Raw genomic sequence first — 26,224 nt, forward strand, 5'->3', positions numbered from 1 at the left:
CATAGTTACAGATATAGAGAACAAACAGGTGGTTGCCAGATGGGAGGGGGGCCGGAGGGGGGCTGGAGGGGGTGGAAAAAAATAAATGAGGGAGATTAAGAGGTACAAACTTCCAGTTGTAAAATAAATGAGTCACAGGTATGAAATGTATAGTGTGGGGAATACAGTCTATAACTCTGTAGTATCTTTTTACGGTAACAGATCGTAACTAGATTTATTGTGGTGATTATTTTGAACTGTGTAGAAAGATCAAATCACTATGTTCTGCAACAGGAACTAACACAATGTTGTTGGTCAATTATACTTCAAAAACAAATAAACTCATAGAAAAGGAGACCAGACTCATAGTTACCAGAAGTAGGGATTAGGAGGAGGAGGAATTGGACGAAGGCAGTCAAAAGGTAGAAACCTCCAGTTATAAGATAAATAAGTACTAGGGATGTAAAGTACAACATGATAAATATAATTAACACTGCTGTATGTTATGTATGAAAGTTGTTAAGAAAGTAAATTCTGAGTTCTCATCACAGGAAAACATTTTTTTCTCTTTCTTTAATTTTATATCTATATAGATGACGGATGTTCAATAAAACTATAGTGATAATCATTTCATGACATATATAAGTCAAATCATTATGCTGTACACCTTAAACTCATACAGTGCTGGATACCAGTTATATCTCAATAAAACTGGAAGAGGAAAAAAAGACAATAGAAAGGATCAGTGAAACTAAGAGCTGGCTCTCTGAAAAGGTAAACAAAATCGAAAAACCTTTAGCTAGAGTCAACAAGAAAAAAAGAGAAGACTCAAATAAATAAAATCATAAATGAAAGAGGAGACATTACAACTGATACTACAGAAATACAAGTGATCCTAAGATACTACTATGAACAATTATATACCAACAAATTGAACCACCTAGGAGAAATAAATTCCTGGAAACACACAACCTACCAAGACTGAATCAGGAAGAAGTAGAAAATATGAACAGACCAATTACTAGTAAGGAGACTGAATCAATAATCAAAAACCTCCCAACAGACAAAAGTCCAGGACCAGACAGCTTCACTGGGGAATTCCACCAAACATTTAAAAAGAATTAATACCAATCCTTCTCAATCTCTTCCCAAAAATGCAAGAGGAAGGAATATCCCGAAACTCATTTTATGAGGCCACCACTACCCTGACACCAAAACCAGACAAGGACAGCACAAGAAAAGAAAATAATAGGTCAATATTCCTGATCAGCACAGAAGTAAAAACCGTCAACAAAATATTAGCAAACTGAATTCAACAATACATTAAAAGAAGGATCATGCACCATGATCAGGTGGGATTTATTACAGGGATGCAACGATGGTTCAACATCTGCAACTCAATCCATGTGATATATCAAGTTAACAAAAAGAAGAATAAATATAATTGTCTCAATATATGCAGAATTCAACATCCATTTATGATAAAAACTCTCAACAAATTGGGTATAGAGGGAACATACCTCAAGATAATAAAAGCCATTTATGACAAGCCCACAGGTAACATGATATTCAACGGTGAAAAGCTCAAAGGTTTTCCTCTAAGATGAAGAACAAGACAAGGACGCCCACTCTTACCACTTTTATTCAACATAGTATTGGAAGTCCTAGCTAGAGGCAAGAAAAATAAATGAAAGGCATCCAAATTGGAATGAAAGAATTAAAACTATCTCTATTTGCAAATGACATATTACAAATAGAAAACCCTAAAGACTTAGACTAAATTTACAAATTCAGTAAAGTTGCAGGATACAAAATCAGCATACAAAAATCTGGTGCATTTATATACACTAATAAAGAACTATCAGGGGCTTCCCTGGTGGTGCAGTGGTTAAGAATCTGCCTGCCAATGCAGGGGACACGGGTTCAAGCCCTGGTCCGGGAAGATCCCACATGCCACAGAGCAACTAAGCCCATGCATCACAACTTCTGAGCCTGTGCTCTAGAGCCCACGAGCCACAACTACTGAGCCTGCATGCTGCAACTACTGAAGCCCGCATGCCTAGAGCCCATGCTGCACAACAAGAGAAGCCACCACAATGAGAAGCCCGCGCACTGCAACGAAGAGTAGCCCCCGCTCACCGCAACTAGAGAAAAGCCTGTGCGCAGCAACGAAGATACAACACAGCCAAAAATAAAAATAAAATAAATAAATTAAAAAAAAAAAGAACTATCAGAAAGGGAAATTAAGAAAACAATCCTATTTACAATTGCATCAAAAAAGAATAAAATACCTAGGAAGAAATTATCCAAGAAGCTGAAAAACTTGTACACTGAAAACTGTAAGACGCTGATGAAAGAAACTGAAGATGACACAAATAAATGGAAAAACATTCCATTCTCATGGGTTGGAAAAATTAATATTGTTTATATGTCTATACTACCCAAAGCAATCTACAGATTCAGTGCAATCCCTCTCAAATTTCCAATGGCATTTTTTCAAAGAAATAGAACAAACAATACTAAAATTTGTATGGAACAACAAAAGATCCCAAATACCCAAAGCAATCTTGAGAAAGAACAAAGCCAGAGGCACCATGCTTCTTGATTTCAAACTACACAATAAACTACAGTAGTCAAAACAGTATGGTACTGGCACAAAACAGATACACAGATCAACAGAATAGAGCAGAGAGCCCACAAATAAACCCACGCATATATGGTCAATTAATTTATGATAAAAAAGCCAAGAATATACAATGGTTAGTCTCTCCAATAAAACTGGACAGCCACATGCAAAAAAATAAAGCTAGACCAGTATCTCACACCATACACAAAAATAAACTCAAAAAGGATTAAAGACTTGAACATAAGACTGGAAACCATAAAACTCCTAGTAGAAAACATAGGTGGTAAGCTCCTTGACTTTGGTATTGGTAATGATTTTTTGAATTTGACACCAAAAGCAAAGGCAACAAAAGCAAAAATAAACAAGTGAGACTATATTCAACTAAAAAGTTTCTGCACAGGAAAGGAAACCATTAACAAAATGAAAAAGCAACCTATGGAAAGGGGAAAAAATTGCAAATTGTATATCTGATAAGGAGTTAATATCAAAATATATAAAGAGATCATAAAACTCAATATCAAAACCCCATACAATCTGATTTTTAAAATGGGAAGTAGATTTGAACACACATTTTCCCCAAAGAATGTATACAAATGGCCAACGGGTACATGAAAACACGCTCAACATCACTAATCATCAAGGAAATGCAAATCAAAACCACAATGAAATACTACTTCACATCTGATAATAGCTATTATTTAAAAGACAAGAAATGACAGGTGAATAGATGTAGAGAACAAACGTATGGACACCAAGGGGGTATGCGGGGGGTTGGATGAACTGGGAGATTGGGATTAACATATATACACTAATATATGTAAAATAGATAACTAATGAGAACCTGCTGTATAGCACAGGGAACTCCACTTCACTGTACAGTAGAAACTAACACAACATTGTAAGACAACAATACCCCAATAAAAAAAAAAAAAAAGAAAGAAATACCAGGTGAAGATGTGGAGGAAAAGGGAACTCCCATACACTGTTAATGGGAATGTAAATTCCTTCACTGGTAATGGAAAACAGTATACAGGTTCCACAGAAAATTAAACATAGAACTACCATATGATCTAGCATTTCCACCACTGGGTATTTATCTTAAGGAAATGAAAAAAGTAACTGGAAAAGATATCTGCACCCCCATGTTCACTGCAGCATTATTTACAATAGCCAAGACATGAAACAACCTAACTGTCCATCAATGGTAAAATGGATAAAGATTATATATATATATACACACACACACACACATATATGAATACATACACACAACTGAATATTATTCACCCATAGAAAGAAGGAAATCTTGCCATTTGCAACAATATGGATCGACCTTGAAGGCATTATGCTAAGGGAAATAAGACAGAGAAATACAGATATTGTATGATCTCACTTACATATAGAATTTTTAAAAAATGAAGTCATAGATTCAGAGTACAGATGGGTGGTTGCCAGAGGCAAGGGGTGGGGATGTCAAAGGTACAAACTTCCAGTTATAAGTTCTGGGGATGTTATGCACAATATTTGCTAAGATAGTAGATCTTAAAAGTTCTTATCACCAACAAAATATTTATAACTGTATGTGGTGATGTTAACTAGACTTGTTGTGGTGATCAACCTGCAATATATACATACGCTAAATCATATTTTTTTAATAAATTTATTTATTTTTGGCTGTGTTGGGCCTTCGTTGCAGTGCACAGGCTTCTCATTGCGGTGGCTTCTCTTGTTGCAGAGCACGGGTTCTAGGCGCACAGGCTTCAGTAGCTGTGGCTCGCAGGCTCAGGAGTTCTGGCACGCGGGCTCTAGAGCACAGGCTCAGTAGTTGTGGTGCACGGGCTTAGTTGCTCCGTGACATGTGGGATCTTCCCGGACCAGGGCTTGAACCCGTGTCCCCTGCATTGGCAGGCGGATTCTCAACCACTGTGTCACCAGGGAAGCCCTAAATCATATGTTTTACACCTGAAACTAATATAATATTATGTGTCAATTATATTTTAATAAAAAAGAAATTTAACTGAGAAAACTTATTTAAAAAAAAAAGAATACCGCAGTAATAACTCCTTCAGGCAAAATGAAAATTAGTCAAACTCCAGGGTGAAACAGGATATTTGCATAGCCTCAAATTATCTCCCTCAAAATATTTATTAACATGGTGGTTTTAACATATGTCTACAAACTGTGATACTCCTCTCTCCAGGAGGTGTATCTCTATTTCCCTCCCCTCGTGTGTATGCTGGACTTCCTTCTAACAGAGTACAGAAAAGGGAAAACAGTAACTTCAGAGTGGAGAAACCTGACAGACACAACCTTAACGAAGTCGTCAAGGTTAACATCACCACTAATAGTTGCTGATATCATGTACTCCTTGATATGCCACAAGATGCGCACTTCACCTCCATAGTAGTCTTACCAAATATCCTTAACTCTTGTTTAAGCATGAGAAAACATCAGGCAAATGTAAATTGAGGGCCATTCTACAAAATATCCAACTGGTACTCTTCAAAAGGATCAAAGTCATAAAAAACAAGGAAAGACTGAGAAACTACCATAAACCACAGAAGACAAAAGAGACATAACTGCTAAGTGCAATGGGGTATCCTGGGTTGAATGTGGACATTAATTAAAAACCTGGTGAAATCCGAATAAAGTATATAGTACAGTTAGTAGTTTTGTACCAATGTGAATTGCTTAGTTTTGATAAATGTACTATGCTATGTAAGATGTTAACACTAGGGGAAACTGGATGGAAGAGTATAGAGGAACTCTATCTTTACAAGCGTTCTGTAAATCTAAAATTATTTCAAAACAAAACATTACATACATATGCTTTATGTTTAAGAGTAATTTTTAACCATTCCTTTTACTTCTTTAGCTTCTATTTCCATTCCGTGTCCCTACTCAAATTGATCCTAATGTAATTATATATTTTTGTACTTAGAAGTTTTATTCACCATCCTTGGCACACTTCTTGGCAACATTTGAACTTTTTAATCTCCTGTAAGCAAAAGTTTCTAAATATTAAAGGAAAAATAACCTAGACTGAGTTATCATTACAGTTATCAACGAGCACTTGATCAAAACGTCATAATCAACACATTTTGATAACCACTAAAGAATATGCTGCTTTTATTGAAAATGCACTACTTAATGAGAGAAATGATGCTGTTTTTCCTCCCAATTAACCCATGTATTTGTGGATGGATATTACTTCTTGCTATAATGAGGTAGCACACCATCAATTCTGTTATTTTTTCTATTTTCTTTTAAAGTGATTTAACCCTCGAGAAGCCTTTCCCACGTAAAGAAGTAGAGGGGCATTTAAATTTTGTTATATAACACTCTCACTCAATTCCATGAGTTACCTGCCAAAACTCGTTTAGTAAAATACTAGTTAAAATATTTTCAACGGTCTCTCAGCAACACCTCCACCAGAGCCTCCTTCAGTTTTCACAAGAGCAAAGAATTGAGGACAGGTACACTGGGTTTGCCATACCTGTTTTCAGGATTGTTCCTGGCTTGGCCCCATGTGAAGCTTCTGCAAGAGTCCAGGGTGGTTTTTTTCCTGTAAACAATAAAGACACCGTGAGGCCAAACCCTGTCCACACGGACCTTCTCAGGGTATAACTGGGGACAAAGCGAAGGGTTTCCTTGAAACTACCCACGCACACAGGTAGCCCTAGGACTGCCTCCAAGGACCCTCGATAAGGAGGCCCCATTCCAGTGCTCTGTCAGGATGGAGTGGGTAGGGGGCAGGTGTGCGTAGAGGGCGTCGAGCAGGAGAGTGAAGGGGCCGAACTGCTCGACGTTACCGGCGTGCTCCAGCAGTCAAGGCGGCCAGGGGGCCTGGTTACCCACTTTCTCTCGGAGGGCTGGGCGCATATCCCGCGGCCTTAAACGTGCACGACGTTCCACGGCGTCCCGACGCTTGGCGATGCAAGCCGTAGAGCGCGGCGGGCACGCGCAGGCGCAGGCGAAGGCGCAGACGCGGGGGGGCGGAAGCGCGGGCCTAGGAGACGGTTGGTGATTGGATGAGGCAGGGCGCGGGGGCGTCGGTCTCGGGCCTGCAGGGACGCCGCGAGGCTGCCTTTTGAAAGACGCAGCCCTGGCCGCCTGGTTGTCAGGCCGAGCGGTCTGAAGTGAGAGGTTGAGGCAGCGAGGAAGAAGCCATGGCATCGGCGGCGGCCGGCCGGCGAGCCCCCGGCCTGCGGCTCGGTCAGAGCTGCCCGCCGGAGGGGTCTGGCCAGCAGGGTTAGAAGGACAATTTTGGTGGGTGGGAGTTGGGTTGGTATTTGGGAGGCCGCCAACGGGCGGGCCGCTGCGGGTCTCAAATGTATTCTTTTTGTTGTTGTTGTTTTCCCTGACACCCGAGGAAGGGCTTTTCACCACGGACTACCTCGTCCCTTCTTTCCTCCTTGTAGCAGTGCTTTGGGGAGGGATTTAGGAGAGACAGTTCTGTCACCCGTAAAAGTGTGGGCACAGAGCAGTCGTGACATCAGTTAGAGGTTTAGCGCTTGTCATGTGAGTGTGTGTAAAGGCCGCTTATGGGAATGTGGTTGGTTTTTATTTCAGAGTATTTTTAGCTTACGTAGTACTTTTTTTTTTTTGTCTTCTGACAATTTTCTTACAATTTGTAGGTGAGAAAATGTCTGGCCACGATGACTGGTTTCAGAGTTCTCGGGTCCCCAGCTTTGCCCAGATGCTGAAAAAGAACTTGCCAGTTCAGCCATCAGCCCAAACGGTAACCACACCCACAGGGTGTTCCTCGGAAAGTTACAGCCTGTCGAACATGGCATCCAAGGTTACGCAAGTGACAGGTACAAACTCTTACATTTGTAATAACGCCTATGTTCTTTAAGATTCTGAGATGGCCAGTTAGTTTTGTTGAGCCCCCAGTTTAAATGTTTCCTGGATATATATCCATTTACCTGTGGCCATGTCCCAACTGAAACTTGGATTTGACTCCCAGCACAGTAGAAATCCTTCCCCTGGCTACTGACTTAATTGTTCTTTACCACTTGGGTGTACAGCCACTTCCAGTGTGTCTTGCCTTTTTGAGGTGAGGCTGTCTCATTCCCTTCAGGAGAGAGGACTGGATTTATACTGGTTTCTATTCCACATATCACTTAGCAGAGTGTTAAGTGTAAAGCAGGGTCAGACACACTAAAAATCTGATTGAATTCAACGTGAAAGGTAATATGAAATAGTGAATGGGAAGCAGAAACTAGGTTCTAGTCCCACATCTGTCTTAATATATTTTAGGCCTTAGTGACATCATGGGTAAAACTGGCTTAGAGAGCCTCTGAAGACCTTGACATCACTGAAATTCTAGGATTCTTTGATATCACTTAATTATATGACAATGATAGCACTTTGCAAAATAGTCTTAGTACTCTAAAAGATATATACAGTAACAGGTTACACTTCTTTAGTAGTAGAAACTCATTGTTAATGAAAAACACATGTGACTAAATGTGTCTGGAACACCTTCCATTTTAGGAAAGGGTTTGGTGCTTTTGCTTGTCTTATTCTTTTTAATTTAACCAAGTTGACAAGCGTAAACATTTATTTTTAGGTAATTTTCCAGAACCATTGCTCTCCAAAGGTCTTTCATCTATTTCAAATTCTCTCCTTCCTCCGAAAAAAATATCTAAGGAATTTATAATGAAATACAAGCGTGGAGAGATAAATCCTGTATCAGCCTTGCATCAGTTTGCGCAAATGCAGCGGGTTCAGCTTGACCTTAAGGAAACAGTAACAGCAGGCAAGTGCGAAGTTGTATCTGGTTGTTCCAGTGCTAGAAAATATTTTCCTATTGAAAACAGAGTATATAAGTGGTACAAAATTTGATTATCTTGTTTATTTGCCTAATGTCGGGGTTAGATAATTGCTAGTATGTCTTGACAAGGGTACTTAAGAAATTTTTATGTTCATACTTCTTTAGCCTTTTTTTTTTTAATTTTTATTTATTTATTATTTATGGCCGTGCTGGGTCTTCGTTTCTGTGCGAGGGTCTTCCCCAGTTGTGGCAAGCAGGGGCCACTCCTCATCGCGGTGCGCGGGCCTCTCACTATCGCGGCCTCTCTTGTTGCAGAGTACAGGCTCCAGACGCGCAGGCTCAGCAATTGTGGCTCACGGGCCCAGCCGCTCTGTGACATGTGGGATCTTCCCAGACCAGGGCTCGAACCCGTGTCCCTTGCATTGGCAGGCAGACTCTCAACCACTGCACCACCAGGGAAGCCCTTCTTTAGCCTTTTGAGCCTCTAAATTTACTCATACAAAAGTTCTAAAATCACTAAATTTTAATTTTTTGTGTATGGCTAGTTTAACGGAAATCTCATCAGCCTTGTAGATTATTTTCAAGTGTAAGTACTTCTTATAGCATAAATATACTTTTGTAGGGATGTTGAATATTTGGACTCTGATGATTTTATGAGTATTCTGTGATGATGATGCCTAACAAAAATTATAATCAAATTTGGCTTCTGCAATTTATATTTCAGAACCTAATTTTTATAAAGTATAAGGGAAAATAGTAGTTACCTGATTGATTCCCTGTCTGCAGACTTGTCTGTGACTAAATTTCTCCATTCTCTGTTAAACTGTCCCCTGCCAAAAGAATCTGTTAGCAGATTGGGCCTGTGGAAGGCTACAGGAGTACAGATTAGTAAAAGATAGAAGTTTCTGATTTCTTAACCTTATGACTAGTGATTAGGAAAATTAACAGGTGACAAAAATAGGTCTTAATAATGAAGTGAAGTTTTCCTAGGTCTTATCACTGTAGGTTGGATAACGTCATGTGATCAATACTATGGACTGAATTTTGGTGTAATTAGTTAGCTTTCTGCCGTTCTTCTCAAACTGCCCTTGGAAAATGTAAACTATTGGTCACAGTATGAAAAAAACTTATCAGGGCAGCTCTTCGTTGACCCAAGCAAAAACTCAGAAACACAATCTAGTGATTGTTAATGGTGCTCATTTTATGTGCATAGTACTAGCTGAATAATCTGATTCAGTAGATTTGGTAGAAAAACCAGAGTGTCAGTATTTTTTAACAAGCTCTTTAGTATGGATTTAGATGATGATCAAGTTTGAGAACTTGGGGTAGAAACAGGATGAAGCTTAAAGTCTCAGCACTCTGATGCAGAGTACTTATTAACAAATTTGACACATAATATCTCACAAATAAGAATCATCTGGGCCACTTGTTAAAAATATAAAATAGTCTCAGGTTTACTAAATTTGGATTGGAACCCAGGTGATCATGAAGGAAGGAATTTGGGAAACTGAGGTCATAGATGTTAGGAGGAAAACAGTTTACCCTGATGCAGTCTGGAGTTGCTTCTAAAATCTTGATGTACATCTTAAAGAAAAACCCAGCAGTTAATGGAATATGTAAGAAAACAAGATAATACAATAATAATGAGGCTTATATGGAGTGACACTGTATGTAGCCATTTGTAACCGGAATGGAGACTTAAAAAGGCCTCCTATAGTCTGAATACCGGGTAAAACTTGAACCAGAAAAATCTTTGGCTTGTAAATTTAGAAGATGGTTCCATTTCATTTTTCATCAGGCAAATATGAAAACTAGGTAAATGTAACTGTGTAAAGGTAATTTTTCCGGTAATTTTGGATGACTGGACAGTTTAGTTCTTTAGCATATCTTTTTTTATTATTATTTACTGTTTGGTTTTCCTTGTAAATCCCCCACACGCACCGTAAGGCTATGATGGGTTGGATTGCTTATTGTGACTCCCTGATAGAAACGTAAGATTTCTTCAAAGGGATTCCTTCTGTCCCGGAGCTTTTAAGAGTATCAGGGCACTCAGAGGGTAGGAGTTGTTCAACTTCATTGGTATTGAAGTTCGAAAGAAGAGACATGTTGCCAGAGGCTCCACGTCTTCCCTCTCATTGGTCATTGGATAGATATTGGGATGCTTACCATTGCCAGGCATCGTACAAGGCACTGTCACTCTGTGTGTGACGTGTACTCTAAGGTGGCCCTGTTGTTCATGCTGAATCTGGAGCCAAACTGGCTGCTTGCAGGATTCCTCAGAACTAGTTCAGGGGCCCACTCCGCTTTACTTTTAACCTGTATTGGCTCTGCAGAATAACTGATAGGCTGAGATAGTTTTCTGCAGTTGTACTGGGATGTTTTCCTATGTCACAGGCATCTTTTGCAAGATCATACTGTGAAGTATTACAACATTCATTCTGAGTTATTTTTCAAGGTAATGTTTTGGGACCATATTTTGCTTTTTGTGCTGTGGTGGATGGTATTCAATACAAGACTGGACTGGGACAAAATAAAAAGGAGTCTAGATCAAATGCAGCAAAATTAGCTCTTGATGAGCTTCTACAATTGGCTGAAACTGAACCAAGAATTTCAGAAACATCAGGTAAATATTCTTGATTATAAAGTAGTGTTTATAAAGTGTCTCATTTTCCAGAAAGAGTCACCTGAAAGATTTATGTTAATGAAGAGTTACTTGGCAACTACAAGATAGAAGTAGCAGGATTTGAATAATTTTCTTCCATTGCTGATTGCTGACTTATTTAATAGTAGTTAAAATGCTCTTGTATATTTCAACACCAGAGATGTAAACATGTTGCTGAACTGTCTGATAACTTGTCAGATTGTAGATGGGTTTGAGTCCTGAAACTTAGCTTTCTCTGTAACTTACTGGATTCTTATTATGAACTTAACACTGTGCACTTCACACGTAGAGGTTTTTAATGCAATTTTTGTTAAGTTTGCCTATGTTAAATTCGGTAATGGTAGGGTTACTTGAGAAAATAAGGGCCTAAGGTAACATAGCAAATAGGTTGAGAGTGTAAACTCCACAATTAGATCGCTCAGGATTGAGTATTGACCCTGGACAAGACAAGTTGTTTGCCTCCTAAGCCTAAGTTTCATCATTTGAAAAATGGAGACAAGGATAGATACCTACTATGGCTGTCATTAGGATTCAGTAAATAATGGATGCAAAGCTTATAACCAGTGCCTGGTGAACAGTAACATAATCAAATGACAGTGGTTCTTATTAAATATTAATCAATTTGAGGAATATATATGTTAGCATAGTAACCAGTTTTTGTCAGTATTCATTCATGTTAGATTACATTTTGGTTTAGCTATAAATGAGGCAACTTTAGTAAAGAAAAACATTTAAATTTGATTTAAACAGTGACAATAAATTCTAGTTAAATTCAAATCACCGTATGACTGGGCTTTTTTTGTTTGTTTATAACCTATTAATTTTAATATTTCTCTTGTAATACTTTCCTTAAAGTCATTTTGTTCTTTAAGTTCAGTTCTTATTCCATATATTTTAATTTTTCTGTTGTTTAGTTAAAACCATTATTAAGTTTTGATGTGTAGTCTTTCTCATTGTTTTCAAAATACTGATAGTTTGTCATAGTTTGGATTAAATAAGTACTTAGGAAAGTATTTTGTTAATTTTCATATTTCTGTTCACTATTTTTTAGATTTATTAATTAATTTTTTAGGGCTGGGTATGATAATTTTGGTGTCTTATCCATGCTGGCAGTTTATCAATGGAAATTCTTTATATGTGATTATTTTATAAGCTATCAGCCCACCTAGGTATGTCCCCAGCAATATTTTCCCCGTTTCTTTCCAACCGTCACATGCATTTGAATCAATAAATCTATGTTTTGAGGATGTGCTATGGTAAATACTAGGACTGTGATAACTTCCAGGGACTGTGGTAAATACTAGGAATCTAGAATCAAGTCAGACCTATTCTCTACCCTCAAGGAACTAAAAGACTTCGTTGAAATCAAGTTAAAATATATCTACAGAATTTCCCATGCATCTAATTTAATTATCAGAAAATGATATTTATGATTGGCTTCTCATGAAAAATGCATTTCCCCTAAGGGTTTTCAAAATGTTTATCTACAGCTAGCAAATCTTTTGCCCTGTGGGCCACAATTTTTAGTTTCTAAACATTTATCTTTTCCCTTTTTGTGAAAATTAAAGTAACATTTTCCCATCTCCACTGATGCCACTTTTATATTCACCATTGTTTTCTCAAAAAGTTCCAATAGTGCCTTAATGATGACTAAGAGTTCTTTAATAAAAGGTTTTCTCTTGGCATAGAGCCTGGAAATAATTCAATTAGGTCATCTTTTCCCTTATAATGAACTACGTTTTCTTTAAAATGTTTGTCCTAGACAACTGAGCTTAACTATTTATTTTTCTTGTGAAGGGATATGGAAGATAAGTATTATTTATTTCTTTTCTTTGCTGTTAATGTTATACTTGTTTTTCTAGTCTCCTTCTCCCTATTTATAATGTAAAATTTTAAAAACTTACTTTTAATTTTTTCAAAATTCTGAACTCATCAGAATTATATTTCATGTATATCTTCTTTCATATATTGTACATGGTGTTTTTGAAAGTATATTCTTAGTTTTTTGTTAACCATATAAATACTTTTTTGCTCTCTTTTCAAGAGCAGTATGATTAATGATATTATGTTAGGTTTTGAAAATCTAACACTTTTTGACACAGTGATTTAAGAATCTGGCTCTGTGTTTATTTTAGTTCAATACCCCTTAAAAAATCATTTAATAATGTGGTAAAAGTAATGTAAACTTTTTGTAATGCATGTATTTAAAACATAAAAATTACCAAGTTAACCGTTTTAAGTGTACAGTTCAGTAGTGTTAAGTACATTCACTTTTTTGTGCATCCAATATCCATAACTATTCATCTTGCAAAACTGAAATTCTATACTCATTAAACAGTTACCCCCATTCCCCCCTCCACCAAGCCCATGGCAATTACCATTCTACTTTCCGTCTATATGAATTTGACTACTCTAGGTACCTCATTTAAGTAGAATCATACAGTATGTGTTTCTTTTGTGACTGGATTATTTCACTTAGCCAGTTTATCCATGTTGTGGCATGCGTCAGAATTTCCTTCCTTTTTAAGGCTGAATAATAATTCTATTGTATGTGTATACCACATATTGTTTATCCATTCATCTGTTGATGGACATTTGGGTTGCTTCTCCTTTTGACTATTGTAAATAATGCTGCTATGAACATGGGTGTACAAATATCTCTTTGACACCCTGCTTTCAATTGTTCGGGTTTTATACCCAGCAGTGGAATTGCTGGGTCATATGGTAATTTTGTATTTAATTTTTTTGAAGAACTGCGATATTGTTTACCATAATGGCTGCCCCATTTTACATTCCACCTGCAGTGCACAAGGGTTCTAATTTTTCCACATCCTTGTCAACACTTGCTATTCATTTTTTTTGATAGTAACCATCCTAATGGGTGTGATATCATGTCTCATTGTGATTTTGATTTGCTTTCCCTAATTATTAGTGATGTTGACCATTTTTTTCATGTGCTTATTGCCCACTTGTATATCTTCTTTAGAGAAATGTCATACTTGTGTCCTTTGCCCATTTTTGAATTGGGTTGTTTGGTTTTCTTTTGAGTTTTAGGAGTCTTCTGTGTATTCCGGATGACAATCACTTATCAGATATGTGATTTTAAAATATTTGCTCCTCTTTTGTGATTTGCAGTTTTACTCTGTTAATAGTGGCCTTTGAGTCACAGAAGTTTTCAATTTTGAAAATGTCCAATTTGCCTATTTTTTTTGTTTCCTGTGCCTTTCATCAGATCCAAGAAATCATTGCCAAATCCAATGTCATGAAGCTTTTTGCCCATGTTTTCTTCTAAGAGTTTTATAGTTGTAGCTCTTATGTTTGGGTCTTTGATCCATATTGTGTTAATTTTTGTATATAGGGTTAGCTGAGGGTCCAACTTCATTCTTTTGCATGTGGATATCATCTAGTTTTTCCAGCATCATTTGTAGAAAAGACTGTCCTTTCCCCTACTGAATGGTATTGACACTTTTGTTGAGAATCATTTGACCACCTTTGTAAGGATTTATTTCTGCGCTCTCGATTCTGTTTCATAGGTCTATAAGTGTCTGTCTTTATGCCATTGCCACACTGTTTTGATTAATGTAACTTTTGTAATTAAGTTTTGAAATCAGGAAGTGTGAGTCCTCCAACTTTGTTCATCTTTTTCAAGATTATTCTGTCTGTATATGGTGTTTCAAAATGCAGACCAACTTGTACGGTCACATTTTCTTATTTATTGAAAGCATTTGTGCTTGATAAACAGGATTTAATATCTTTAGTTTTTATTTCACTTGATCCTCACTGAGTAGATGGAAAAAAATCTATCTTTCTCTGAGTTTTTAAAGTTCTGCTTATTTAAAGTCCAGAGTGTATATATCTAACTATAGTCAACATTTACTTAACTAATGTGAACCCCAAGATGACATTGTCAGTCTTTCTTTGCTAATTTCTGTGTTACAACCAGTTTCTCATTTTACTCAAAATGAGGTCCAGAGTAGCAGTTCTATTTTCTTTCTTTGTCTTTATGAATGATTTCGTGAGAGATATTGACTACTTTAGTTGAACCTTTGCTCCTGGACCCTTCTCATTTAAGCTTTCCTGATCTTTTGTCATCCCTTTAGTTTAGTGTCATGTTCTTTTCTTGTTTTTCGTGGATTTCCCAACTTGGGAACCAAATTGGAAAGCTATTGCAAAGAATGGGACTGAAAGCTTAGAAAACTTTGAATGAAGTATTCCCCTACAAACTACTCTGATAAAATAGCATTAAAATGGTAATTTTTTACTTACTAAATTTTTGGTAGAATATTAAGTTTAAATGTTTTACCTAGTATTATTGTAAATGTAAAATTGTTCATAAGCATTTAGAACAGGGTTTCATTTTAACCGATTTTCAGAATGTTGAATCTATTACAAAGCAAGCTATATAGTAGCATAAAAATAGGGAACCCAGAAAAGTATTTGGTGTTTGTAGAATTGATTTCAGTACAGGAAAGACATTTAGCAAGGCTGAGCTAATGGATAATAGATGGCCTAGAGTTGGCAGAAGTATACAGAAAAGATAATCATTCTTGGATTGCTGTTTTATTACAGAGTAGTATGATACCTGCTCTTTGGAACATTTGATGTTTCATTTTTCCTTATGTTTTTGTTTTATTTACAGGTCCCCCTCCTATCCCTGCAGAACCTATTGTTTCACCTGAACCAGTATATGTTTCAAAAGTACATTATGGTAGGAAAGTCCTTTATGATAATTTTTTTTTTAATTAATTTATTTATTTATTTATTTTTGGCTGTGTTGGGTCTTCGTTTCTGTGCGAGGGCTTTCTCTAGTTGCGGCGAGCGGGGGCCACTCTTCATCGCGGTGCGCGGGCCTCTCACTGTCGCGGCCTCTCTTGGTGCGGAGCACAGGCTCCAGACGCGCAGGCTCAGTAGTTGTGGCTCACGGGCCTAGTTGCTCTGCGGCATGTGGGATCTTCCCAGACCAGGGCTGGAATCCGTGTCCCCTGCATTGGCAGGCAGATTCTCAACCACTGCGCCACCAGGGAAGCCCTATGATAAATTTTAAAGAAGATTAACCCAATTAAAAATTATAACAGCATATAATTAAAATATGCATAGGTATGAAAATGTACATTAGTATTTTATTATTCAAACCCGTCACACTTCTACAAAGATGAGTATTTCCTTCCATACTCTGCTAAAAATGAGAGAAATAATAAAATTGGAGAGGAACTATTGAAGAAGTGGTTTTTTTCCTATAAAGAGATGGCTTATCAATATCATATAACTGCTTTTTTGAGAACTCTTTGCTTCAGTGGGCGGGTCATTAATGAAATCCAGTGGCTTTCTGGTGCTTGATGGTTGGGGTATTCTATTCACTTTCTTTTAATGTTAGTTATTTGTCACTCAAGCCCAAAGAAAACTACAACTGCAATTGAAATTACTAGTTATGTGACCTAGGACCAGTTACCTCTCTGTGCACCTTAATTTCTCTATCTATAAAATGGCTACAATAATAATTATCTCATAGGATTATTGTGAGGATTAAATTATGCATGTAAAAAAAAAACTTGATCAGTGCCTAGCACACAGTAGGTGCTCACTAAATAGTAACTACTATTATTTTAACATTTTATTATATTCAACATTATGTGGATTATTATATACTTTTCCCGTTAGATTGTGAATCCCCTGAAAGGCAGGAAATTATCTTTAATTTCTACATTGCCTACATAGTAGTAACACTTCAGACTTTAAAGTTTAGAGTATTTGTACAACTAAAGTGAAGAACAGCGTTTCTTTCTTTGTCTTTTCCAGGTCTGAGGATTAGGATTTATGCCTTTTCAGGTTTGGTTTTCCATTGTCTTTCTGAGACAGAAAAAAGCTCCATTTGTGTGCTTGTTTGGAGTAAAACGACCAGACCAGGGAAAATAGGCGCATTCAAAAGGCAAAGTCTACCAATGGTTAAACGTAGTCAGTCAAATATAGTCATTTACCCTAACAGTCATAGGAATTGATGAACAGAAGGACAGTGAGTGATCAGTCCAACAGCAATGATTTCTTAATATGAGAAGGGACTCTAGTCTTTCTTTTCAGCCTCTGTGGACATTTTTAATGAATAGTTAGAAAGAATCCAGGGTTGGCAAATAATATAGACTACTGTTACCCTGAGAAAACAGATCAATCTATGCGGAAGAAAGAGTATGTGGTTAACAGTATGTTTAAAGAAATACATTAGTAGAGTCAGGTTTGGTAGGCTCAGGTAAGGAGTTAAAAAGTTAAAAATTGACAGTTTTCGTTTAGTCAGGAAACGGAGAACAGACATCATTATCAGGCTTATAGGTAAACACGGGAGTTGGATGTTATCACTTTTGAAGAAAAAAAGATTTGAGATACATAAAAATCTGAACAGGTCCTGTTGGGCTAGTTATGGAGGGCATCACCATTTCGCAGCCTGTCTACTTTGCCATATTTTTACTGGAGTGTATCTTCATTTAATATAGTGATATTTTGGCTCTGAAGATAGGTTCAGGTTACTTATGATACTAAAGATCACTTGAAATTAGCGACTGGAAATCAAAGAAATGGTGTTAGCATCATGTATGTCATGTTTTTATGTCACCCTTCACTTCCAATAGTTTAGGAGAACATTTTATTTCCTCAGCAACCAGCGCACATGTATAGGAAAAATAGTATTGCACTTGCTCCTTATTCCTTCATATGCATGCTAGTAAGAGATACATTTAGTAACTAAGATTTGATTATATTCACAACATTTGTTATTTCCTTCAACATCAGTTAAGATCAAGAGCTATATCAGTATGTTGTTAACTTCCAAACATTCTTTATGATATTCAGGTGCAACGTTTTTAATATGCAGCAAAACATTCTCTTGCCACACACATAATTCTTGATCTGTCAGTACTAATTGCAGTGTATTTTTCTGTTCTATATCATTGCACAAAATAATTGCTAACTATATAGGACATGATTAAATAAATTACAGTGCATTCATTCTGTGGAACCATTAAGAAGAAGGAGGGTAGCACTAATATCTACCTCTGAATGATGCCCAAGACCAAGTACAGTAAGTCCCTTACATACAAACGAGTTCCATTCCGAGAGCATGTTTGTAAGTCCAGTTTGTTCATAAGTCCAACAAAGTTAGCCTAGGTACCCAAATAACACAATCGGCTATATAGTACTGTACTGTAATAGGTTTATAATACTTTTCACACAAATAATACATAAAAAACAAACACAAAAAATAAAACATTTTTAATCTTACTATACAGTACCTTGAAAAGTACAGTAGTATCAGCTGCATCACCACTGCTTTTATACTTGCTTCCAGGCATCCTAGGCTTGAAATAAAGATACTGTACTACTGTATACAGTACTGTACAGTAAAGTACACAAAAGCACAACCACTTGTAGAGGATGCACACATGTGACAATGTAATGACAGACACGTGAACTAACTTACATGATTGGACATGTGAACGCACCTTTGCATCTTTGAAAGTTCACAACTTGAAGGTTCGTATGTAGGGAACTTACAGTAAATGCAAAGTGGATTTTAGCATGCCCCAGTTTTTATTTTTTAAAGTAGTGTATGTTTAGATGTATTTTTTGTTTATCAAAATATCCATACTGGTAATAGTGGTTGCATTTGGAGAGGGAGACTTCTGAATGTACATCTCTTATATTGCTGTTACAGTGGGAAAAAAACGTTTCACTTTATAATATCATCAAGTGAATATGCTTCTCCTGTATCATAAGTTTTTGGTAATAAGCTGAGCCAAGTTGTTGAGTGCTTCTCAGTCATATTTTTACCGCATAAACACCAAAAGCTAATTTTTACACCACACGGTAGTTTTACTAAATTAAATGAAATATATGCTAGCATGCAATTATAATAATTTGCACCTTCGCATTGTATGCTTTGTGGTTAGATAAAAGAATATAGCAAGTAGTTCATTCTTCTGATTGTGTTTATGATGTTCTTTAACTCTTTTTTGATGTGACTTTACATGTTTTTGCTAAAGAGCATTAACAGTATTAACAAAGAAAAATTCAAGTTTGACGAATATAAGTAAAAACTTGTAAATGGCCTAGCTGAAATGAGTTGTATTATCTGAGACTACTAACGTTAAATTTTTATCACTTATGTGCCTTTTTAATATAATTATTAAGCAGGTAAAAAGAATTTCTGTGAAAAATATAGTTATACAATTCATATATATGCAAGGTATGAGAGCAAAATTGTTTCATTTACTTTTTTCTTCTGAAGATATAATGGACTGCGAACCACTTGATAGACTACTTAGCAACTATCATGCAACTAACGGGAACTATCAGTGTTTAGTAAACAACTAAACTTTGAGAAATACTATATTACGTGATTCTGCAACCTCTCATTCTCTAGAATAATGATTCTTCCCTGGGGATATACAAGCATACATACACAAAGCAACAGATGATCAGGGCCCTATCTCAGAACCTCAAGTCTTTCAGTTTTTTTAAAAGGTCCATGGGTGACTTTTGATGTATATTCTTGGTTATAACTGTTCTATGGTAATCCTGATTACTTCAGACTATCTCCTTTCAAAGTTTGGGACTTTTTTTTTAGTGGGAACGTGGAACTATATCAAGAGTCTAAGTGTTTAGTGCTTTGCAGTGGTTCTCAGTGGGGCAAATACTTAGGAGTATATTTTGATTGTCACAATGATTGGGGAAGACTGCTGGCATTCATTGAGATGTTGCTTGTCAGGCAATGTGGGACAGTCCCATACAACAGAGAATTGTCTTGTGTCCTGTGTGACTTTTGAATGTTTTATCAATTATAAATTAGTAATCCTCTAATATGTAATACTTGTACATCTTTTTACAAGAATCTATCCAAAAAGCTCAATAACTTGTGTTCTTTTAGAATGGAATACTTTAAAATCTCAATCATGACATAAATTATAAATTTGCTTACATATCTCTATAAATTAACTCATTCAATTGAAAGGTTATAAGAGGAATAATAGAGGCCTCTGGGAGAAAGCACAGTGTTCCTCAAATTCATGTTGCATTTGATTTTTTTTTCTAGAAGGGAGACATATTCAGTTCGCAAAGATTTCACAGATTGTTAAAGAAACATTTTATCAACTAATTTCTAATCATTCAGAGTATCTGAAATGTAGCAACTCATTAGCTGCTTTTATAATTGAAAGAGGTAAGTGCAAGTACTTGGGATGTGTTCATTTGTACAAAAACTATTAAGTAACTTAATGATCTGAACTACGCTATAGTAATATTTTAATTAACTATCTTTGCCCCTGTTGACAGTGGTGCTGCATTGATTTGAAGTGGCCTTTTCTAGTAGGTGTGGGTCATTAAACACAAAGATTCTCAAAGGTAGAAATAAAGTATACTGAACAGGAACCAATAGAGAACTGCAGAATGGTAAAATAACCTAATATTTTAATCAGTAACTGTGTTGGAGTCACTACCAGCTTGAAATCTAACCTCATTATAACAAATATTGAGAGGGACTCTATAAAAATTAACATATTTTCTTCACTTTCAAAGAATAAAAGATTAAAGTGAAAAATCATGAATCTATGTTTTTTCCTGTGAATATTATGATGTGATTCCAATTACATTTTATCTTTTATTTATCCTGTAATGTTCTAGATTGATCATTCATTAAACACATTTGAATTTTATATTCATCTCTGAATAAGATATTATAGATGATATAAAAACAACTTGATATTTGGTTCTTATTCTTAAGGATTTTTTGTGACCTAGGTGGGGAGAAGATATATATGATTGTTCAAGGGTCAACTTTAGTTAGAAATCATGGAGCATGATACCTCCATGCTTTCTCATTCTCTCTCAAGATCACTTTGGCTATTTGGGTGTTTTTGTGTTTCCATACAAATTGTACAATTACTTGTTCCAGTTCTGTGAAAAATGCTGTTGATATTTTGATAGGGATTGCATTGAGTCTGTAGATTGCCTTGGGTAGTATGGTCATTTTAAGAATATTACTTCTTCTAGTCCTTGAGCACGGTATATCTTTCCATTTATTTGTTGTCAACTTCAATTCTTTCATTAACGTCTTACAGTTTTCTAAGTATGTCTTTTACTTCCTTGGTTAGATTTATTCCTATGTATTTTATTCTTTCTGATGCAATTTTAAATGGGATTGCTTTTTTAATTTGTCTTTTTGATAGTTCATTATTAGTGTATAGAAATGCAGTAGATTTCTATATATTAATTTTGTATCATGCAACTTTACTGAATTCATTTATTGGTTGTAATAGTTTTTTGGTGGAGTCTTTAAGGATTTCTATATTTAGTATGTCATCTGCAAACAGTGACAGTTTTCCTTCTTCTGATCCAATTTGTTTTCCTTTTATTTCTTTTTCTTGTCTGATTACTGTGGCTAGGGCTTCCAATACTGTGTTGAATAAAAGTAGTGAGGGTGGGTATCCTTATCTTATTCCTCTGATATAAGAAGAAATGCTTTCAGCTTTTCACCATTGAGTACGATGTTGGCTGTGGGTTTGTCATATATGGCCTTTATTATGTTGAGGTATGTTCCGTTGCTACCCACTTTGTTGAGAGTTTATTTTTTTAATCATAAATGGATGTTGAATTTTGCTGAAAGCTTTTTCTGCATCTATTGAGATGATCATATGCTTTTTAATTTTCAGTTTGTTAATGTGGTGTGTCACATTGATTGATTTGTGTATATTAAACCATTCTAGCATCCCCGGAATAAATCCCACTTGATTATGGTGTATGATCCTTCTTTCAATGTATTGTTGAATTTGGTTTGCTAATATTTAGCTGAAGATTTTTTTGCATCTGTGTTTAGGCGTATTTGTCTGTAATTTTCTTTTTTTGTGGTATCTTTGTCTGGTTTTGGTATCAGGGTAATGCTGGCCTTATAGAATGAGTTTGGAAGTGACCCCTCCTCTTCAATTTTTTGGAATAGTTTGAGAAGAATAGGTATTAACTCTTCTCTGAATGTTTGGTGGAAGTCACCTGTGAAGCCGTCTGGTCCTGGACTTTTGTATGTTGGGAGTTTTTTAATTACTGATTCAATTTCATTACTAGTAATTGGTCTGTTCATATTTTCTGTTTCTTCCTGGTTCAGTCTTGGGAGATTGTATGTTTCTAGGAATTTATCTGTTTCTTGTAGGTTGTTCATTTTATTGGCATATAATTGTTCAGAGTAATCTCTTATGATTCTTGGTATTTCTGTGGTGCCAGTCGTAACTTCCCTTTTTTCATTTCCAGTTTTATTTATGTGGGCCTTCTCTCTTTTTCTTGATGTATCTGGCTAAAGGTTTGTCAATTTTGTTTCTTTTCAGAGAACCAACTCTTAGTTTCATTGATCTTTTCTATTTTTTTTTTTTTAGTCTCTATTTCATTTATTTCTGCTCTGGTCTTTATGATTTCTTTTCTTCTATCTTTAGGTTTTGGTTATATCTATTTTTCTTGTTCTTTTAGGTGTAAGGTTAGATGATTTATTTGAGATTTTTCTTGTTTCCTGAAGTAGACTTGTTTTTTTCTAATTTTTTTAGAAGTTTTATAGTTTTATTTTATGTATGTATGTATGTATGGCTGCATTGGGTCTTTGTTGCTGCACTCCAGCCCTCTCTAGTTGCGTCGAGTGGGGGCTACTCTTCATTGCAGTGTGTGGGCTTCTCATTGCAGTGGCTTCTCTTGTTGCGGAGCATGGGCTTTAGGTGTGCAGGCTTCAGTAGTTGTGGCACACAGACTCAGTGGTTCTGGCTCACGGGCTCTAGAGTTCAGGCTCAGTAGTTGTGGCACACAGGCTTAGTTGCTCTATGGCATGTGGGATCTTCCCAGACCAGGGCTCAAACCGGTGTCCCCTGCATTGGCAGGTGGATTCTAAACCACTGCACCACCAGGGAAGCCCTGAAGTAGACTTGCTTTAATTTCCTTCTTACATCTGCTTTTGCTATATCCCATAGGTTTTGGGTCGTTGTGCTTGCAGTTTCATTTGTGTCCAGGTATTTTTTTATTTCCTTTTTGATATCTTCAGTGATCCATTGATTGTTTAGTAGCATATTGTTTAGACTCCACCTGTTTGTGTTTTTTTGTGCTTTTTTTTCTTGTGATTGATTTCCACTTTCATAGCGTTATGGTTGGAAAAGATGCCTTATATGATTTCAGTATTCTTAAATTTACTGAGACTTATTTTGTGGCATAACATGTGATCTGTCCTGGAGAATGTTCCATGTGCACTTGAAAAGAATGTATATTCTGCTCTTTTGGATGAAATGTTCCATATATGTTTAATTCCATCTGGTCTGATGTGTCATCCAAAACCGACGTTTTCTAATTGATTTTGTGTCTGGATGGTCTGGCCATTGATGTAAGTGGGGTGTAGTCCCCTACTATTACTGTATTATTGTCAATTTCTCCTGTTACGTTTATTAATATTTGCTTTATATATCTAGGTCCTCCTATGTTGAGTGCTTTACATTTACAATTGTTATATATACTTTTAGGATTGATCCCTTTATCATTGTGTAGTGTCCTCTTTTGTCTTTTTACTGTCTTTATTTTAAAGTCTGTTTTGTCTGATAATAAGTATTGCTATTCCAGCTTTCTTTTCATTCTGTTTGCATGGAATACCTTTGTCCCCTTCACTTTCAATCTGTGTGTGTCTTTAGATCTGAAGTGAGTCTCTTGTAGGCAGTATGTATGTGGATCTTGTTTTCTTATTCAGCTACTTTATGTCTTTTGATTGGAGCTTTTAGTTCATTTACATTTAAAGTAATTATTGATAGATATATACTTATTACCATTTTGTTAACTTGTTTTCAGGTTATTTTTTTTTTTTTTTTTTTTTTTAATTTATGGCTGTGTTGGGTCTTCGTTCCTCTGCGAGGGCTTTCTCTAGTTGCGGCAAGCGGGGGCCACTCTTCATCGCGGTGCGCGGGCCTCTCACTATCGCAGCCTCTCCCATTGCGGAGCACAGGCTCCAGACGCGCAGGCTCAGTAGTTGTGGCTCATGGGCCTAGCTGCTCTGCGGCATGTGGGATCTTCCCAGACCAGGGCTCGAACCCATGTCCCCTGCACTGGCAGGCAGACTCTCAACCACTGCGCCACCAGGGAAGCCCCAGGTTATTTTTGTAGTTCTTTTTTGTCCCTTTCTTCTTTTGCTCTCTTCCCTTGTGATTTGATGACTGTCTTTAGTGGTTGTGTTTGGATTCCTTTCCCTCTTTTGTGTGTGCATCTGTATTATAGGTTTTTCGTTTATGTCTGCCATGAGGTACATATATATATATATATGAGTGATTATTTTAAGTTGATGATCTCTCAAGTTCAAATGCATTCTTATCACCCTGTATTTTTACTCCCCCCAAAGGTTAATGTATTTTACATCTTTTTGGCGTGTGTATCCCTTAACTACTTGTTGTGGCTATAGATGATTTTACTGCTTTTGTTTTTTAACCTTCCTACTAATTTTATAAGTGGCTGATCTATCAACTTTACTGTATGTTTGCCTTTACCAGTGAACTTTTTCCTTTCGTAATTTTCATATTTCTAATTGTGATCTTTTCTGTTTAGAGCAGTCCCTTTAACATTTCTTGTAAAGCTGATTTTGTGGTGCTGAACTGTTTTAGCTTTTGCTTATCTGTAAAATCTTTGCTTTCCTTCAAATCTAAATGATAACCTGGTCAGGTAGAGTATCCTCTACTGTAGGTTTTTTCCTTTCATTGTAGGTTTTTTTTCCTTTCATTGCTTTGAATATATTGTGCCACTCCCTTCTGGCCTGCAAAGTTTCTGCTGAACAGTCAGCTCAAAGTCTTATAGGAGTTCCCTTGTATGTAACTAGTTGCCTTTCTCTTTCTGCTATTCTCTTCCTTTATCTTTAATATTTGCCTTTTTAATTATAATGTGTCTTGGTTTGAACCTCTTTCAGTTCATCTTTTTGGGACTGTATGACTCCTGGACCTGGATTTCTATTTTCTTCCCCAGGTTAGAGAAGTTTTTAGCTACTATTTCTTCAAATAAGTTCTCTGCCCCTTTCTGTCTCTCTTCTCCTTCTGGGACCCCTATAATGCACATGTTAGTATGCTTGGTATTGTTTCAGAGGTGTCTTACACTATCCTCATTTTTTAAATTCTTTTTTTTTTCTCTTTAGCTTAGGTGATTTCCACCACTCTGTCTTCCAGATCACTGATTCATTCCTCTGTACTAGCTAATCTACTGTTGATTTTTTTAGTGTATTTTTAATTTTAGTTATTGAATTCCTCAGCTCTGTTTGGTGGTTCTTTATATTTTCTACCTCTGTGTTCATCCATTCTTCTCCTGTTTTCAGTGAACATCTTTATGATCATTATCTTGAACTCTTTAATCAAATAGATTGCTTATCTCCACTTCATTTAGTTCTTTTTGTGAGGTTATATCTTATTCCTTCGTTTGGAACATAATTCTCTGTCTCTTCGTATTGCCCAATTCTCTATGTGTTTATTTCTATGTGTTAGGTAGTTCAGTTACATTTCCCCCTCTTGGAGAAGTAGCCTTTTGTAGGAAACATCCTATGGGGCCCAGCAACACATTCTTCTCTGGTCACCAGGGCTGTATACTCTAGAGGTGCCCTCTATTTGGAATGTGTGTGCCCTTCTCTTGTGGTGGGGCCTACTACTCTGGGCATGCGGGTAGGCAGGGCTGGCCCCTGACCCAGTTGGCTGTAAGACCAGACCCTGTGTGGTGGCTGTGAGCCCAGTGGAGGACAGGGTAGGCTTCCCTGCCATTTCCTCTTACATCTTCGTGTATTTCTTCTTTTGGTTATTCCCTCTTTTTCCTACATTATCAAACTCTAGTATCTCCCTGAAATATTGCAGTTTGAGTTACAGAGAAAGAAGCTGAGCTCTTGGCTACACTACTGCCCGTTATAACTCAGAACATACATCACCATTCCAGAACTTACACTGACACTATATGATTCCCTTATATCACCCCATCCCCCACGCCCATACTAGAACTTTTTGGCCAACCCAATACATTAGAGAGAATAGAACATTTTTACTTTTCTCATCTAATCCTACTCCTCCAGCTTCCTTTATCTCAGTAAATGGCATCCATCCACATGCTAAAAATCTAAGTCATCCATTATTTATCCCTTCCCCTAACAACTTACAATTTATCTTCAAGT

General features: G+C 36.6%; 1 protein-coding gene across 1 annotated transcript in view; it reads left to right on the forward strand.

The window, feature by feature from the left end:
* The first annotated feature begins 6,849 nt into the window (after window positions 1-6,849).
* ADAD1 (adenosine deaminase domain containing 1) overlaps window positions 6,850-26,224 on the forward strand; it is a 48,737-nt gene continuing 29,362 nt past the window's right edge. Inside the window, exons 1-5 of the mRNA XM_082463102.1 lie at window positions 6,850-7,422; window positions 8,181-8,369; window positions 10,840-11,007; window positions 15,686-15,754; window positions 20,123-20,248. Coding sequence (XP_082319228.1) covers window positions 7,251-7,422; window positions 8,181-8,369; window positions 10,840-11,007; window positions 15,686-15,754; window positions 20,123-20,248 — 724 coding nt within the window. The 5' untranslated portion in view covers window positions 6,850-7,250. The remainder of the gene's footprint in view (window positions 7,423-8,180; window positions 8,370-10,839; window positions 11,008-15,685; window positions 15,755-20,122; window positions 20,249-26,224) is intronic.

Source organism: Balaenoptera physalus (genome assembly GCF_965194825.1).
Source record: "Balaenoptera physalus genome assembly, chromosome: 5".
Lineage (NCBI taxonomy): Eukaryota > Metazoa > Chordata > Mammalia > Artiodactyla > Balaenopteridae > Balaenoptera > Balaenoptera physalus.